This window comes from Diceros bicornis, chromosome 6 (assembly GCF_020826845.1).
Source record: "Diceros bicornis minor isolate mBicDic1 chromosome 6, mDicBic1.mat.cur, whole genome shotgun sequence".
NCBI lineage: Eukaryota > Metazoa > Chordata > Mammalia > Perissodactyla > Rhinocerotidae > Diceros > Diceros bicornis.
In genome coordinates this window covers 16,861,572-16,879,794 of record NC_080745.1, presented here as the reverse complement: position 1 = coordinate 16,879,794, position 18,223 = coordinate 16,861,572, and the positions used below count along the sequence as shown (strand labels likewise).

At 40.4% G+C, this 18,223-nt stretch overlaps 1 protein-coding gene across 1 annotated transcript; it reads left to right on the top strand.

Annotated features, from left to right (window-relative positions):
* The first annotated feature begins 16,623 nt into the window (after positions 1 to 16,623).
* On the top strand, positions 16,624 to 17,566 carry LOC131406777 (olfactory receptor 6C75-like). Its single transcript, XM_058542657.1, is given in 2 exon segments — positions 16,624 to 17,387; positions 17,389 to 17,566. Coding segments are annotated over 2 exon segments (942 nt in total).
* Positions 17,567 to 18,223: the final 657 nt, after the last annotated feature.

Sequence of the window (18,223 nt, the reverse complement as noted above, 5' to 3'; positions counted from 1 at the left end):
AATTCCTTCCTGCTATCCTTTTGAAGTCAAACTCTCTCACCACTGTTAACCTCTGGCAGCCACTATCTATTCTTCATGCCGCTAGGTTTGCCTTTTCTAGAAATTCATATATATGGAATCACACAGTATGTAGTCTTATGAATCTGATATCTTTTACTTAGCACAATACATTTAAGATTCATCCATGTTGTTTCATGTATGAATAAATTTGTTGGGTTCTATTGCCAAGTCCTATTCCATGGTATGGATTTACCACAGTTCACTTATCTTTTCCCCAGTTGAGCAACATCTGAGTTATTTCCAGTTTGGGGAAATTATGAATAAATAAAATACCATTTTGAAATATAAGATTCAAAAAGATTAAATAGAAAAGTAATGTATAGCTATGGTATGAGCTTGAGAAAATGTTTATTCCCACTCACTTTTACTCTGAATTTAAATCATGTAAACTCTCTGGAGGCTCATTTTTATCAAACTTTAAAGGACTTTTAATAAGGCAATTCCACTTATATGACTATACATGCCTTTTTAATAATAAAATTAATTTTCATTGATGTATTGTCAAGACTGTTTACATCAATCAAGGTCCAAATGGGAAAACAGACCACTCAAATACTACAACAGAGAGAATTTAATAGACAGAACAGGTTGAAACAGGTGTTTTAAGGGCAAAAGTGAACGCTGAGATAACACAGGGATAATAGCTGCAGATAGCATCTACCGGCCCAGGCAAATAGAAGAGGTCAAAGTTGTCAGGACTTAGCCACTCAGAAGAGTGGCCCCACAGAGCTAGTATCAGACCTCTGAAGAAGGGGAAGTGGCTAGCTCATGCTGGTATTTCAGGTACTCAGAGAAGAGCCTTGCAGAACTGGAACTCAGACCTTCAGAAGGGTGTTGTCCAGTTACTGCAGGCCTTTCAGAAGGACATAATGGGGATAACACCACTGAGGTTGATGACTCTGAGGGGTGTTCTGCTCAGCTGGTGCCAGTACTTAGAGAGGGATCAATGTAGCTAGATCTGGGAGAGCTAAAAGAAACTGGAGAGTGAGAAAATGTGCTGGAATTAGATAGTAGTGATGGTTGCACAAGGTTATAAATATACTTAAAGCAACTAAATTTTCCACTTTAAAGAAGTGAATTTAATGATATGTAAATTATATCTCAATTTAAAAATTACTTTTTAAAAAGAAGAAGCTGAAGTTTAGAACAAATGACGAAGGTGAAGGGCTAACACTGCTGGGGTGATGTTGACAAGAGCATCCTGCAAACAGGAAGAAGGAAGTTTCTTATCGTGTAATCCTGTCTTCCAAACTTCCTGTAGGACCTCTCAGGGCAGAACCTAACAGGCAGGCAGGGGAGAAGTGTGAAACGTGGTTCATGTAGTTCCAGTACAATATCCCAAAGCAGAGTGGAGAATGCTAGATTTAGTGTGAAGAGCTAATAGCTAAACAACCAGCAGCGTTCCTTACAATTTAATTTATAAAAGCAAATACTGGAAACAAAATGTCCTTGAAGTTTGTACAAGTGAAATAAATTAGGGCAGTGCATATAATGGAATACTATGTAATCATTAAAAGTGATAATATAGGAGTATACTAACTTACATAGGCTGTGACCAAAATATTTTCAAATTAAAAATTTGGTTTACACAAGAATGTTTAAGACAAGATCACATTTTGTAAAAATGTACCAGAGAGTGACATCAGCATCATGGTGGAGTAAGACGTTCCTCGTTTTTCTCTGCCTTTTTGAACAACTAAGTAGACATCCATCCACTAACAAATATGCCTTAGCGGGAGTTGTGGAATCCAGCACCATATGCCAAGAGACCCAGAATGAGTCTTGCCCATCTCTGTATCTGATAATGGGCAGACAGACCTCAGTATGGGCTGTGGAACCAGCAGAGCCAGTGAATCTGCTCCAATCTTTCTTGTTGCAGTTGGGAAAACACCTGGAGAATGCTCACATGAGCAGATATCCATGGAACAGAAAGAATTTGTGGGAGTCCCGCCTTCCCAAGGGGAGATTCCAGCAAGTCATTGGAGGAAAAAAAAAAGTTTGGATACAGTGGAGATGGTAAGAGGAACTTGGCCAACACCAAACCTCCCCCCAGGCAACGCTGCCTGGGACTGACTATCGGGCAGTGGTGACCTCTTCCACAGTGAGTGAATGTGGAGTTACCATAGTTGTCCAGCAGCACCCAGAGTACTAAGGCAGGAACTCCATGACTGGGGAAAGGGAGATCAGGAAAGAGGCAATAAGAATATCAAAGGCCGTTAAAGGGACATGGTTCCTGGTGACTGTTATCTCAACAAGGATCTCCCCACTGGGTCTGCGGGCACCAGCAATACCCCAAGTGCTAAACATACACCTCCTACCACTCTGCAACCAACTTGTTGTGCATGCTCTCAAGTGCAGTGGCAAAAGCAAGGCCAGTATACAGAGTGCTATTAGAAAAACAGATCAGGATCTGTGAGCAAGGAAGAAACCACAAATTGACCTATAGCACCATCTTCTGGAAAACAAAAAAGGTTTCCAGTAGCCAGAGTGGTAAAAACCAGGAAAGACATAAAAAATTAAGAATTCTACCACAAGAGGGAGTAAGAAGAGTGGAGTAGGTGTAGCCATACAAAGGCAGAGAAAATCCCAGATACAACACAAATGAACAGTATAACTCATCTGAAGGCAAATAGTAAAAAATTTAGAAGGTGTCTGCTACTTCAAATGTGAAAGCAGCAACAGAAAACTACAAGGAACATGAAAAATCAAAGAAACGTGTCATCACCAAAAGACAGCAATAATTCTCCAAACACAAAGCCCAAAGGCACAACATTTTGTAATAGAGCTTATAAAAAATTCAAAATAGCTGTTCTGAAGAACAGCTGTTCTAGGAGCTACAAGAAAACTCAGAAAGACAATTCAATAAAATCAGGAAAAAATATATGATCAAAAAGAAATATTTACCAAAGAGATAGAAATCATTAAAAAGAACAAACAGAAATCTTGGAGCTGAATATTTCAAGGAATGAAATGAAAAATATAATAGAGAGCATCTATAGCAGAGTTGGTCAAATGTAAGATATAATAAGTGAGCTACAGGATAGGAATTTTGAACTAACCCAATCATAAGAAAGCAAAGAAATAAGAATGAAAAATAGCCTAGATGATCTCTGGGACACTATCAAATGTACAAATATTGGAATAACTTGGGTTCTAGAAGGAGAAGAGAGGGAAAGGGGGAAAGAAAGTTTAAAGAAATAATAGCTCAGAACTTCCCAAACCTGGGGAGAGATTTGGACATATAAGATCACAAAGCTAATAGAACACACTATTCTCTCAATGCAAAAAGACCTTCTTCGAGACATGTTATAATGAAACTGTCAGAAAACAAAGATAAAGAGAGAATGCAAAAAGCATACAGGAGAAAAAAGATTGTAACCTACAAGGGAACCCCAATTAGGCTATCAGCGGATTTCTCAGCAGAAACCCACAAGCCAGGAGAGAGTGGAATGATGTATACAAAAGGTTGGGGAAAAAAAGTTTTTCTAGCCAAGAATACTCTATCCAGCAAAGTTATTCTTCAGATATGAAGAAGAAATACTTTCAAAGACAAACAATAAAAGGAGAGAGGATGGGAGTTAAAGAGTAGAGCTTTCAGACAGAGGTCAAACTAAAGAGACCATCAATTCTGTATAGAAGAAGGAAGGAACAGAGAAGGACTACTAAAATACTGAGAAAAAAAGTTAAAAAATGGCAGTAAGTACATACTTATCAATAGCTACTTTAAACGTCAATGGACTAAATGCTCCAATTAAAAGGCATAGTGTTGCTGATTGGATAAAAAAACAAGGCCCATATATATGCTGCATACAAGAGACACATTTCAGACCTAAAGACACTCACAAACTGAAAGTGAAGGGATGGAAAAAGATACTCCAGGCAAATGGCAATGAAAAGAAAGCTGGGGTAGCAGTACTCATATCAGACAAAATAGACTTTAAAACAAAAACTGTAAAAAGAGACAAAGAAGGGCATTACATAATGATCAAGGGAACAATCCAACAAGAGGATACAACACTTGTAAATATCTACGCAGCCAATGTAGGTGCACCTAAATATATAAAGTGATTATTAACAGACATAAAAAGAGAAATAGACAGTAACACAATAATAGTAGGGGACTTTAACACTCCACTTACACCAACGGATAGATCATCCAAACAGAAGATCAATAAGGAAACACTGGCCTTAAAGGATACACTAGAACAGATGGACCTAGCAGATATATACAGAGCATTCCATCCAAAAACTGAAGAATACATGTTCTTTGCAAATGCACATGGAACATTGTCCAGGCTTGATCACATATTAGGCCACAAAACAAGTCTCCGTAAATTTAAGAAGATTCAAATAATACCAAGCATCTTTTCTGACAACAACGGTATGAAACTAGAAATCAACTATAGGAAGAAAATCAGGAAAGCCACAAATATGTGGAGATTAAACAAAATGCTACTGAACAATGACTGGGTCAACGAAGAAATCAAAGAAGAAATCAAAAAATACCTGGAGACAAATGAAAATGAAAATACAACATGCCAGAATTTATGGGATACAGCAAAAGCGGTTCTAAGAGGGAAGTTTATAGCAATACAGGCCTATCTCAACAAACAAGAAAAATCTCAAATAAACAATCTAACAATGCACCTACTGGAACTGGAAAAAGAAGAACAAACCAAGCCCAAAATCAGTAGAAGAAGGGAAATAATAAAAATCAGAGCAGAAACAAATGAAATAGAGACAAAAAAAAAACAATAGAAAAAATTAATAAAACCAAGAGCTGGTTCTTTGAAAAGACAAACAAAATTGACAAACCTTTAGCTAGACTCACCAAGAAAAAAAGAGAGAAGGCACAAATAAGTAAAATCAGAAATGAAAGAGGAGAAATTACAACAGACACCTCAGAAATACAAAGGATTATAAGAGAATACTATGAAAAGCTATATTCCAACAAATTCGACAATCTGGAAGAAATGGATAAATTCTTAGAATCATACAACCTTCCAAAACTGGATCAAGAAGAAGTAGAGAATTTGAATAGACCAATCACCAGTAAGGAGATTGAAACAGTAATCAAAAACCTCCCCAAAAATAAAAGTCCAGGACCAGACGGCTTCCCTGGTGAATTCTACCAAACATTCAAAGAAGACTTAATACCTATCCTTCTCAAACTCTTCCAAAAAATAGAGGAAGATGGACCACTTCCCATCACATTCTATGCGGCCAACATCACCCTGATACCAAAGCCAGGCAAAGACAATACTAAGAAGAAAAACTACAGACCAATATCCCTGATGAACATAGATGCAAAAATCCTCAGCAAAATATTGGCAAACCAAATACGGCAATACATTAAAAAGATCATATACCATGATCAAGTGGGATTTATACCTGGGATGCAGGGATGGTTCAGCATCCGCCCATCAATCAATGTGATACACCACATTAACAAAAAGAGGAATAAAAACCATATGATCATCTCAATAGATGAAGAGAAAGCATTTCACAAGATCTGACATCCATTTATGATAAAAACTCTCAATAAAATGGGTATAGAAGGAAAGTACCTTAACATAATGAAGGCCATATGTGACAAACCCACAGCCAACAACATACTCAATGGTGAAAAACTGAAAGCTATCCCTCTAAGTACAGGAACCAGACAAGGATGCCCACTGTCATCACTCCTATTTAACCTAGTACTGGAAGTCTTAGCCAGAGCAATCAGGCAAGAGAAAGAAATAAAAGGGATCCAAATTGGAAAGGAAGAAGTCAAACTGTCACTATTTGCAGATGACATGATTTCATATATAGAAAACCCTAAAGAATCCACAAGAAAACTTTTAGAAGTAATAAACGAATATGGTAAAGTTGCAGGATACAAAATCAACATACAAAAATCTGTTGCATTTCTATACACTAACAACGAAGTGGCAGAAAGAGAAATTAAGAATACAATCCCATTTACAATTGCAACAAAAAGAATAAAATACCTAGGAATAAACTTAACCAAAGAGGTGAAAGAGCTGTACACGGAAAACTATAAAACATTGCTGAAAGAAATTGAAGAAGACACAAAGAAATGGAAAGATATTCCGTGCTCTTGGATTGGAAGAATTAACATAGTTAAGATGTCCATACTTCCTAAAGCCATCTATAGATTCAATGCAATCTCTATCAAAGTTCCAACAACATTTTTCACAGAAATAAAACAAAGAATCCTAAAATTTATTTGGAACAACAAAAGACCCCGAATAAGTAAAGGAATCCTGAGAAAAAAGAACAAAGCTGGAGGTATCACACTCCCTGATTTAAAAATATACTACAAAGCTATAGTAACCAAAACAGCATGGTACTGGCACAAAAACAGACACACAGATCAATGGACTAGAATCGAAAGCCCAGAAATAAACCCACACATCTCTGGACAGCTAATCTTTGACAAAGGAGCCAAGAACATACAATGGAGAAAAGAAAGTCTCTTCAACAAATGGTGTTGGGAAAACTGCATAGCCACATGCAAAAAAATGAAAGTAGACCCTTACCTTACACCGTAAACAAAAATTAACTCCAAATGGATTAAAGACTTGAATGTAAGACATGAAACTGTGAAACTTCTAGAAGAAAATATAGGCAGTACGCTCTTAGACATCGGTCTTAGCAACATATTTTCAAGCACCACGTCTGACCGGGCAAGAGAAACAATAGAAAAAATAAACAAATGGGACTACATCAAACTAAAAAGCTTCTGCACAGCAAAGGAAACCATCAACAAAACGAAAAGACAACCTAACAATTGGGAGAAGATATTTGCAAACCATACATCTGATAAGGGCTTAATCTCCAAAATATATAAAGAACTGATGCATCTCAACAACAAAAGAACTAACAACCCAATTAAAAAATGGGCAAAAGACCTGAACAGACATTTCTCCAAAGAAGATATACAGATGGCCAACAGACACATGAAAAGATGTTCAACATCATTAACATTTGGTATGTCCTCCCATGGACATACCAAATGTACAGCAACATACAGAACAAGTTCCTCCACAGCAGTAGAAGAGGCCGAGACACAATCTCACCATAAACCCCACCCCCAGTGCAGCAACTCGCAACTGGGAGGGAACTCACGACTCAGCTTCTCCCTGAGGAGGGAAGGGTTTAGACCCCACATCTGGCGCCCCAACTATGAAGACTTTCACCTGAGAGATGAGCCCCAAGGTATCTAGCTTTAAAAGCCAACAGGGCTTGTGAACATTAGACCCACAGGCTATAGCCAATATAGATAGTTCTTAGAGGACTTATGTAGATTATGTAGTTTATCACCTTGATTGGGGTGAGACCTTGCGGTCTCTTTGGACCCTAGCGGGTGGGAAGAGGCCGACGACAGAAGGGAGCCCACGAGTGCGGAGTCGGGGTCACGCCAGGCCAGCCCGGGTTGGCCCTGGTTTCTGGTTGGACTGCCAGGTTGAAGGGCCGGGCTGCGGCAGGGGAGCCACACGTGGGCAGTTGGACAGTGGTGGGGGGATGTGTTATATTAAATTAGATATATGGTAAATTAGAAGCCTACCTTCAGGCTGCAGCTATAAGAATAAGCAAATAGGTCTTGTTCACAGAAAGTCTGCTCTCTCCGCTGGACTTTTGGGGGTTGGCTGCTGCTCGCTTCCCTGGGCTGGCGGGCTGCGCCGTTGTTTCCTACTTCTTCCTACTGTGTAGCACCATGGGTGGACCTGACTGGTTCCCAAATCTTATCTCCCATGAGCATGTTCTGCGTGGAGAACAGGGACTGCGTCTCTGTAGCTTTCCCAGAGTGTGGGACAGGAGGCTCGGTCTGAAATGAAGACTCAGGAGACAGAACCCCTGAGTTGAAACCCAAGGGCCACCATTTCTACAAGGGACTCGCCCTCCCTGAGCTGCAGTTTCCTCCTCTGGTGAAAGGGGATCGTGTTAGTGCCTACTTGGTGGAGCTGTCGTGAGCATGAAAACAGGAACGTGGAGCAAATCGCTCGGCACAGAGCGAGGCATTTGTTGGAGCACAGTCATCCTTTGCTGTGAAGACCTCTGAGCAGAGTGCTTTCCGTCCTTCACCCAGCACGTATTGATTGCATGCCTGCTATGGGCCAGACACTCTTCTAGGTAGGTGCTGGCAACACAGCAGCAGAGAAGACAAGCACAAACCTCTGCCTTTGGAGAGTTCATCTTCTTCTAGTGTCTGGCATTGGAAGACCAACAATCTACCAAGACATACATACGAGAGATGGCATACCAGGTGGTGACACATGCTGTGCAAAATAGGAAGCTTTGCACTCCGCAGGTCCTCATTAGACATCTGCTGATTACGTCCTTCTCTTTCCCCTGGCCCGCCCTCTGCCCTTTTCCTCTGGGTCCCAGATACCCGGTTCCAATGGGATTCAAGAATGCCCCACTCTTGAGATGGGCAGTGCACATATCATGAAGTGGATCCCGGGGGGTAAGATTGGAAAGGGATGCCTCACAGATCCACGAAGCCCAGAGGTCTCAGGGCAGGGATACGTATGACATGGGGGACACCAACGGGTGTTTTGACGTGAGTTTTCTTCTGGAGAATCACACCGTTGTGCTCATCTGTACATACTTGGCACCATAGCTATCTTTGTAAAACTAAGGAGACTTCTTTCCTGACCTAACATATGGTAGGTGCTGGGAAATGTCCCCACGTGCACTTGAGCAGAATGCGAAGGCTGTGGTCATTGAGACACACACACACACACACACACACACCCACCCACCCACCCCTGTCTGCACGTCCTAGGGCCCCAGGAGTGATTGCCTGCCCCAGGGCCATTGCCTCCTTGCCTGGGGCCCAGCTCAAGCACGACCATCCTGCCGTGGGGAAGCTGCCTCTTCTGCAGAGCCTCTCTGTGTCCGAGTCAGCGTCTGTGTGTCCCGTCCCGGTGGGTGTTTGTCTAGGAGCTTTCCTGGGTCACCACGGGTGATGGGTGGGGGCGGGGTCCTGGTCTCCGTGGGTGGCGAGGGGGTAAGGGTGGCCCCCGAGGGAGGGCGGCGGGGTTCCGCTGAGGCTCTCTGGTCGCGCTGGTGGCTCCGGGTGGGTTCGTGCCAGTCGGGGCCAGCCCTGAGCGGCGGCGGCGGGGGCCCGGGTTGGGAGGCTCCTCGGATCCCAGCGGGCTCAGAGAAGCCGGGGCCCGGGACCCCGACGCCCTGACGCCTCCCGCCACAGAGCCCTGAGCAGCCCGATCTCCTCCGATCTCCGGAGCCTAGCGGGCAGGGGCCTGGAGAGTCGGGGCATGGGGTAGGACCGCGGCTAGACTTGCGCCCCACTCTCCCCACTCCCACCCCAGGGTGCCGGAGGCCTCCTGCACCTACGGCTCCCAGCAGGGCAGTGCACCGCAGGGGTCGGCGCGGCGGCGGCGGCAGCGGGAGGCAGAGCGCCGGGAGCGGCTGGAGCGCGGGCGCACAGGGCGCCGGGGGCGTGTGCCTGTCACAGGGGCCCGGGGGCGCGCGTCACTGGGACCTGGTCAGTCACTTCCACTTTTCTCACCCTATTCCCTCCTTAGCCACTGTCAACTCTTAATCTGCTTTCTATGTCTCTGATTTTTATCTTTCAAGAATGTTATATAAGTAGAATCAAACAATATGCAAGCTTTTGGGATTGTGTTTTTCTCACTCAGCGTAATTCTCTGGAGACTTATGCAAGTTGTGTGTATATCAATATTTCATTCCTTTTTATTGCTATGTAATATTTCATGGTATGGATGTAGCATAGTTTGTTTAACCATTCACTCGTTTAAGGTGATCTGGGTTGTTTCTAGTTTTAAGTTACAAATAAAGCTGCTGTAAAAATTTGTGTACAACTTCTTGTTGAAACATAGTTTTTCATTTCTCTTGAATAAATTCGCAGGAGAACAATTGCTGGGTTTTATGAGAATTGCATGTTTAGTTTTTAAAGAAGGTACCTAAATGTTTTCTAGAGTGGCTGTACCATTTTACATTCTTTTACACGCCTGCCTGTAATGTATGAGAGATCCAATGTCTCTACATCCTCACTAGCAGTGACTTTCGTTGCTGTTTTGTATTTTAGGCATTTTTGATAGGTGTGTAGTTGTATCTCATTGTGGTCTTAATTTCCATTTCCCTAATAGCTAATGATGAACATCTTTTTATGTGCTTATCTGATACACATATATCCTCTGCAGTGAATTGTCTCTTCATTTTCTAATTAGATTGATTTTTTTTTATTTTTTAATTTTGAGAGTTTCTTATATATTCTAGGTACTAATCCTTTGTCAGATATGTGATTTCCAAACATTTTTTCCCAATCTGTAGCTTTTCTTTTAATGCTCTTAACAAGATCTTTCACAGAGCAAAAGTTATTTATTTTGATGAAGTTTATCAGTTTTTCCTTCTATGGATTATGTTGTTGGTGTCATGTAAGAACTCTTTGCTTAGCCCTAAATCCTGAAGATTTTCTCATATTTTTTATAATAGTTTTATGTTGTACACTTAAGTTTATGAACTATTTTGAGTTAATTTTTGTATCAAGTGTGAGACAGGTGGAGATTAAGGGTTTTTGTTTGTTTGTTTGTTTGCCTATGGAAGTCAATACATCAGCACCATTTATTGAAAAGGCTCTTTCCTCTAATGAATTACTTTTCATCTTTGTCAAAAATCACTTGAGCTATTTGTGTGGGTCTATCTGGGTTCTCTATTCTGTTCCATTGATCTGTGTGTCCATCCATCCACTAATATCACACAGTCTTGATTACTGTAGCTATATAATGTCTTGAAATGAAATCCTCCTACCTAATTCTTCTTTTTCAAAATTATTTTAGCTATTATGGATCCTCTGCCTTTCCATATAAATTTTAGAATAAGCTTCTCTATATTTATAAAAAATCTTCATGGAATTTTGATAAGAACTGCATTAAACTTGGATATTAATCTGGGAAGAATTGACATCTTTACTAAGTTGAGTCTTCAAATGCATGAACATGGTGTATCTCTATTATTTAGATCTTCTTAGATTTCTTTCACTAGTATTTTGTAGTTTTCAGTACACAAGTTCTGTACATGTTTTGTTAGATTCACACTGAATCTAACACTTTTACTGAGGGATTTTAAATGGTATTGTACTTTTAATTTCAGTGTCCACATGTTCATTGCTGGTATATAGAAATGCTCTTGATTTTTTGTATGCTGATTTTGTATCCTGCAACCTTGCTGAGCTCACATATTCATCCCAGGAGTTAAAATTTTGTTGTAAGTTCCTTTGGATTTTCCAGATAATCATGTTATCTGCAAATAGGAACAGTTTCACCTTTTTCTTTTTGTCTGTGTGTCTTTTATTTCCTTCTCTTGTCCTATTGCACTGACTAGACTTCCAGTACTCTATTGAATAAGAGTAATGAGTGTATATCCTTGCCTTGTTCCTAATCTCAGGGGTAAAGAATTCAATGTTTTACTATTAAGTAGAATATTAGCTGTGGGGTTTTTGTAGATGCTTCTTAGCAAATTGAGTAAGTTAGCAGATATTCTTATTTTTCTGAGAGTTTTAACAGATGTTGAATTTTGCCTAATACTTTTCTGCATACAATGATATGATCATGAGAATTTTCTTCTTTAGCTTCTTAATATGGTGGATTACATAGATTGATTTTGAAGTATTGAACCAGCCTTACATCTCTGGAATAAACCTCACTTTGTCATGGTGTAGAATTCATTGTATGTATTGCTCAATTCTTTTTGCTAATTTTGTGTTAAGGATTTTTGCATCTATACTCATGAGGGACATTGGCCTGTGATTTTCTTTATGTACTGTCTTTGGTTTTTGTATCAGGGCACCCTATGAACTAAATTATGTCCCCCAAAATTCATATGTTGAAATGCTAACCCCTCACATATCTATATTGGTATAGGATATTTAAGGAGGTAATTGAGGTTAAATGAGATCATAAGGGTAGAGCCTTCATTAAATAGAACTGGTGCCTATATAAGAAGAGGTAGAGACGCCAGAGTTATCTCTCTCTACTGCATGAGGACACAGCAAGGAGGTAGCCATCTGCAAACCAGGAAGGGAGCTCTCATCAGAACCTGAGCATAGTGGATGTGATCAGTATATATTTTATAGGCACTGAAAAGCAAGTGAATTCTTTGTTGTGGGGTGGAGTGTTCTATATTTGTTGGTTAGCGCCTGTTGGTTGATGGTGTTGTTGAATTCTTCTATACCCTTACTGATTTTCTGTCTACTTCTATCACTTGTTGAGAGAGTGATAGTGAAGTCTCCAAATATAATTGTTGATTTGTCTTTTTCTCCCTTCAGTCCTATCAGTTTTTTTTTTTTAAAGATTTTATTTATTTTATTTTTTCCCCCCAAAGCCCCAGTGGATAGTTGTATGTCATAGCTGCACATCCTTCTAGTTGCTGTATGTGGGACTCGGCCTCAGGATGAACGGAGAAGTGGTGCCTCGATGCGCACCCGGGATCCGAACCCGGGCCACCAGCATCGCAGCGCGCGCACTTAACCACCAAGCCACAGGGCCGGCCCCCTATCAGTTTTTGCTTTACATATTTTGCAGCTCTGTTATTTGGTGCACATTTTTAGGATTGCTGTGTCTTCTTGGTGGATTGAGCCTTTCATCGTTGTATAATGTCCCTCTCTGACTTTGCTAACTTCCGTTGCTCTGTAATCTACTTTGTCTGATATTAACATAGCCACCCCTGCCCTCATCTGATAAATATTTGCACAAACTATATTTTCTCATCCTTTTACTTTCAAAGTGCCTATACTATTACATTCAAAGTGAGTGTTTGTAGACATCACATAGTTGGAATATATTTTTTAATCCACTTTATCAGTATGTTTTTTAATTGGTGTAGCTAGACCATTCACATTTAATCTAATAATGTAATTTTTGACGTCTTAAGGCTTGTGTCTGCCATTTGATATTTTGTTTTCTGTCTGTTTTTCATTTCCCTGTTTTCTTTTTTCCTGATTTCATGTGGGTAACTTGAACTTTTTTTATAATTCCATTTTAATTTATCTATAATGCTTTTGAGTGTATCTCTTTGTTTAGCGTTTTCCTGGTTACTCTAGATCTAACTTTCTTTCTGTTTAGAGAACTTCCTTTGGCCATTCTTTTAGGATAGGTATGCTGGTGACAAATTCTCTTGGTTTTCCTTCATCTGAGAATGTCTTTATTTCCCCTTCATTCCTGAAGGATATTTTCACTGGATATAGGATTCTAGACATAGGATTCTATATGCTGACAGTTCTTTCTTTTCAGCACCTGAAAAATATTTTGCTACTTCTTTCTGGCCTCCATGGTGTCTGATGAGAAATCTACTGTCATTTGAATTGTTCTTTCCCATGGATAATGTGTTCTTTCTTTCTCGCTGCTTTCAAAAATTTTTCTTTGTCTTTAATTACCAGAAGTTTCAGTGTGACGTTTCTTCATGTGGACTTCTTTGGATTTTTCTTATTTGGAATTTTCTCAGTTTCTTGAATCGGTGGGATATATTGTTTGCCAAATTTGAGAAATTTTTAACCTCGTTTCTTCAAGTCCTTCTTCAGCCTCTCTTTGTTTCTTCTCTTTTTCAGACTGCAATGACATAAATGTTAGAACTTTTGTTATAGTTCCACAGGTCCAGGAGGCTGTATTTATTTTTTTTCAGTCTATTTTCTTTCTCTTGTTCAGACTGGGTACTTTCTATTGTTCTATCTTGTAGTTCATTGATTTTTCCCTCTATCCCCTCCACTCTGCTGTTGATCCCATCCATTGAATTTTTAAAAATTTTACTTATTGTATTTTTCAGCTCCAAAATTTCCATTTAGTTCTTCTGTATGTTTTCTATTTCTTGGCTGAGAATTTCTATTTTTAAAAATTTTTTCAAGCATGTTTGTAATTGCTCATTGAAGCATTTTTATGATGGCTACTTTAAACTCTTTGTCATATCATTATAATATCTGTCATCTTGATGTTGGTGATTGATTGTCTGTTTTTCATTCAAGTTGAGATCTTCCTTGTTCTTGGTATGACAAGTTATTATCAACTGAAACCTGAACATTTTGGGTATTATGTTATGAGACTCTAGCTCTTCTTTAAACTTTGTGCTTTATCTGGTGTTCTTTGACACTGGTCTGGCAGAATAAGTGAGAGCTTCACCTTATTACCACCAGCTGGGGGGTCCAAGTTCCCCACTTGACCTGTCAACTCCACCTTAGTAACCTAATGCAATTTGAGACTTTATAAACTCTGGGAGGATTATATGTACTCCACTTTGAAGATTTTCATGGAGGACAACTCAGACATTTGGGAGCCGCTATTATTATATTTGCAAACATAATGAAGGAGTAACTATACAAACTATGATGTCTGTATTATAATTTCCTACTTCCAACAATGCCCAGTTGGCAGTCACCAGGGCTCCTAGAGGGACATTGATCTCTAGATGGCTTTGTTCTGTCTTCTTCTAATGAGTTCTGATGTGTCTGGGGTCTGTGCACTTGTCCTAGTGCTTCCTGATTGGTGTCAAGAGACAGTGCAACACAAAATATATGATGGAGGAAATTAATGTCACTTTTATCTTTTCTCCAAAAGACATGTGAACTGTCCTCAATCTGGAGAGGTTGGGGAGTGGTAGTGCATTTTACCTTCCCTGGAATGCATTTTAGAAAAAGACTGTGTACAAGGGACCAGTTTGAGTGAGGAGGCTATCATCTCCCACCATGCCCTGAGGCATTTGCCCAGCAAGCAGGGTCTCTTGCTGGCGGTGGCTCATGCAGGAGTAGACTGGGAGTCTGGGGACCCTGGGGGCTGCAAGGAGGGTATGAAAGCTTTTTGGAATTCCAAGTAAACTCACTCCCAGATTCCAGTAGAACATGTGGGTAGTGTGTACTCTCCTGTCTTTCCCAGGATTTCATCAGGCAAGATTGCCATGGAGCTATCAATTTGGTTTTTCTCAATTTTGGAAAGCTCTGCATTCTTATGAAGAAGGGTGCTTAGAAGACGTGGTGCACATGTTGGAACTTTTCTCTGGGACAAATTAGGGTCATCTCAAATGCAAGTGTTTCTTTCTCTCTTTCTTTTCTTTTCTTTCTTTCTTTTTTTTTACATTTGTAACTGCCTAGACCAGCATCTTGGTTTGTTGGAAGAGTGAAAGAGCAGAGGACAGAGCTCTGGTTACTGTGAGCTGCATCTGGGTGAGTACATGGCCTTAGTGTGATTGGATCGTTTTGCTATTCATCTATTGTAAACTGAAGCAGAGTCTGCTCCTCTTCAAGCTGATCTCACACACTAAAAGAGTGAGGGTTTGGCTAAATCAGACAGCTAATTCAGGGATCTGAGATGAACACTGATTGACCAGAGCGACAAAGGCTCACATAAGAGAAGTTATGGATTTAAAGAATGAAAAGAATCTTTTATTTAGGTGGACAATAGGAGAGAGAATGAATCAGAAAATAATTGCTGGTGTCAAGACATGCAGTCTGTCTTTCTATCCTCAGGCCGGTGTTCCCTAAAAATATGGACTGAAAGGGTCAAAAGACAGAGATTTTCCCCTGGACTGACCACTTAGCCCAGAGGGAAGGGAAAATTCTCCTCTCCTACTGACTGGTCTCAAGCTCTGTAGGAAAATGGCTTGGGCTGGGTCTTTAACAATCTGATTAGAGTCCATCTGCTACTCTTCTAATCTAACTCACTTTAGAGGGCTGCAGCTGGGGCCACAGCAAGTTTTCCTACAAGTGATGTTATGACCTCAAATATGGGTGACAAATGCTGAAGATATCATTGGAGAATATTTTTTTGTAGGATGACAGACCATAAGTTTTTTTGTGTGTGTGAGGAAGATCAGCCCTGAGCTAACATCTGTGCTAATCCTCCTCTTTTTGCTGAGGAAGAGTCGCTCTGAGCTAACATCTATTGCCAATTCTCCTCCTTTTTCCTCCCCAAAGCCCCAGTAGATAGTTGTGTGTCATAGTTGCAATCCTTCTAGTTGCTGTATGTGGGATGCAGCCTCAGCATGGCGGGAGAAGCAGTGCGTTGGTGCGCGCCCGGGATCCGAACCCAGGCCGCCAGTAGCGGAGCGTGTGCACTTAACCGCTAAGCCATGGGGCCGGCCCAGACCATAAGTTTTTTTTTTTAGGGCTACAGTTTTCCTTTGGTAATATTCACCTTGTGGATGCATGATATGAGTAGTATCTTACCAGGAATCTGTTGCATGATCAGATAGGTAAGTAAAAGGAGGACTCATTTTCTGCTTGGCAATAGACTGTAAAGTAAAATGAATAACACTGTTAAAATTACATTATGCTTTATGAAAACTTGGAGCCTCATGCACAGTTCTTATTTATATAGGATTTTAGGCTGCATTTAACATAAACATGTTCAAAGATAAAAATCACTTATTTTTGCTTAATAATGGGCAAAATCTACAATAAAATATGATGTTTAAAATAATAAACAAATCTAGTCACCATGCCTACACTATTTTATATATTTAATAAAATGAAGTTTTTCATTCTTCAGTCATGACAGCCTGCAAAATAGCTCAGAGTTGGTTGAAGAAATGGAAAAGTCAATGATGGGGGATGCAAGAAACACGACAGCAGCCCAAGAATTCACCCTGGAGGGGTTTCCTGCTGTCCAGCACTTCGGGACTGTTCTCTTCCTGGTGCATCTGCTGGCATACCTGGCCTCCATCATGGGAAACACACTCATTATCACCATCACCTGGGCCGACCATCGCCTCCAGACACCTATGTACTTCTTCCTCAGCAGTTTCTCCTTTTTTGAGTGCTGTCTTATAACCACTGTTATTCCTAAGTTGCTGGCCATCTTTCTGTCAGGGAGAAAATCAATTTCCTTTGCTGCCTGCTCCACACAAGCCTTTGTTTTTCTTTTCCTGGGGGCAACGATTTTCTTCCTTATGGCTGTATTATCCCTGGATCGGTACCTGGCCATTTGCAAACCTCTGTATTTCCCAACCATCACGAAGCCAAGGATGTGTTTCCTCCTGGTCACTGCCTGCTTGGCTTTGGGATTCCTCCTCATGGTGGTTCCAGTTATATTGCTTTCCCAGTCACCCTTCTGTGGCCCCCATGTCATCCCTCACTTCCTCTGTGATTTTGGGCCCTTGACTAGTCTCTCCTGTTCTGACACCAGATCTGTTGAAATGTTGGCCTTTGGCCTTGATTTGTTTACCCTTTTGACATCCCTTATCGTAACCATCATTGCGTACAGCAACATAGTAGTCACAATCATGTACCTTCCATCAGCCAAGCAGCGACAGAAAGCTTTCTTCACTTGCTCATCTCACCTCATTGTCCTCTCTCTGTGTCTTTATATACATGAAACCAAAGCAGACAAACCGGCTGGACTCCAACAGGGAGGCTGCCCTTGTGAACACGGTGGTGACCCCGCTGCTGAACCCTGTCATCTACACTCTGCGGAACAAGCAGGTCCACCAGGCTCTGAGGGTCACTCTGTCCAGAGTGAGACTGCAGAAATAGAACCACAGACTCTCAGAGGGAGGATGCAACTTCTTCATCTAATGCAATCTCCTTCCTATTTCTGGAATCTCCAATATGGACGAGCAAATGTGTTTTTAAATGTGCTGCTTGTTTATTCCTAGGATAGAGGCTAGTCTGTCTTACAATCCAATAAAGTCCACTGTTTGAAAGCTCTAATACTCTTCTTTAGATTGAGATGAAAAAGTCTTTCTGGATCTTCTATTCATTAGTTTTAGATCAATAGATTTCAACACATTTTAATGAAGAGCCTCATATACATGATTTCGTTTGATGCATGTGGAATCGCAAAATTGGGAAGATGTGGTTTCAAGTATCTACTTGTGGTAAGTGCAAGGATATGGAGAATGAAATTCACAAGTATTAAGAATACCAAATTGGTTCAAGGATAGATATAACGTGGTCACTATGTTGAGTTTTGAAGAACACATATATACATAACCGTCATGATATCAATAAAATTACTTAAAATGACTCAATACAATTGTTTTCAATGGTGACTATTCTGTATATAAATAGACTATAAATCTTTACAATTCTAGTTCCCACTATGATGAAGACATATAAATGTCTCTAGTTGAAATTGCAAGTTCCCACTGGTTTTCTGGTTTGCCAGGTTGCTTTCAGTACTGAAGAACA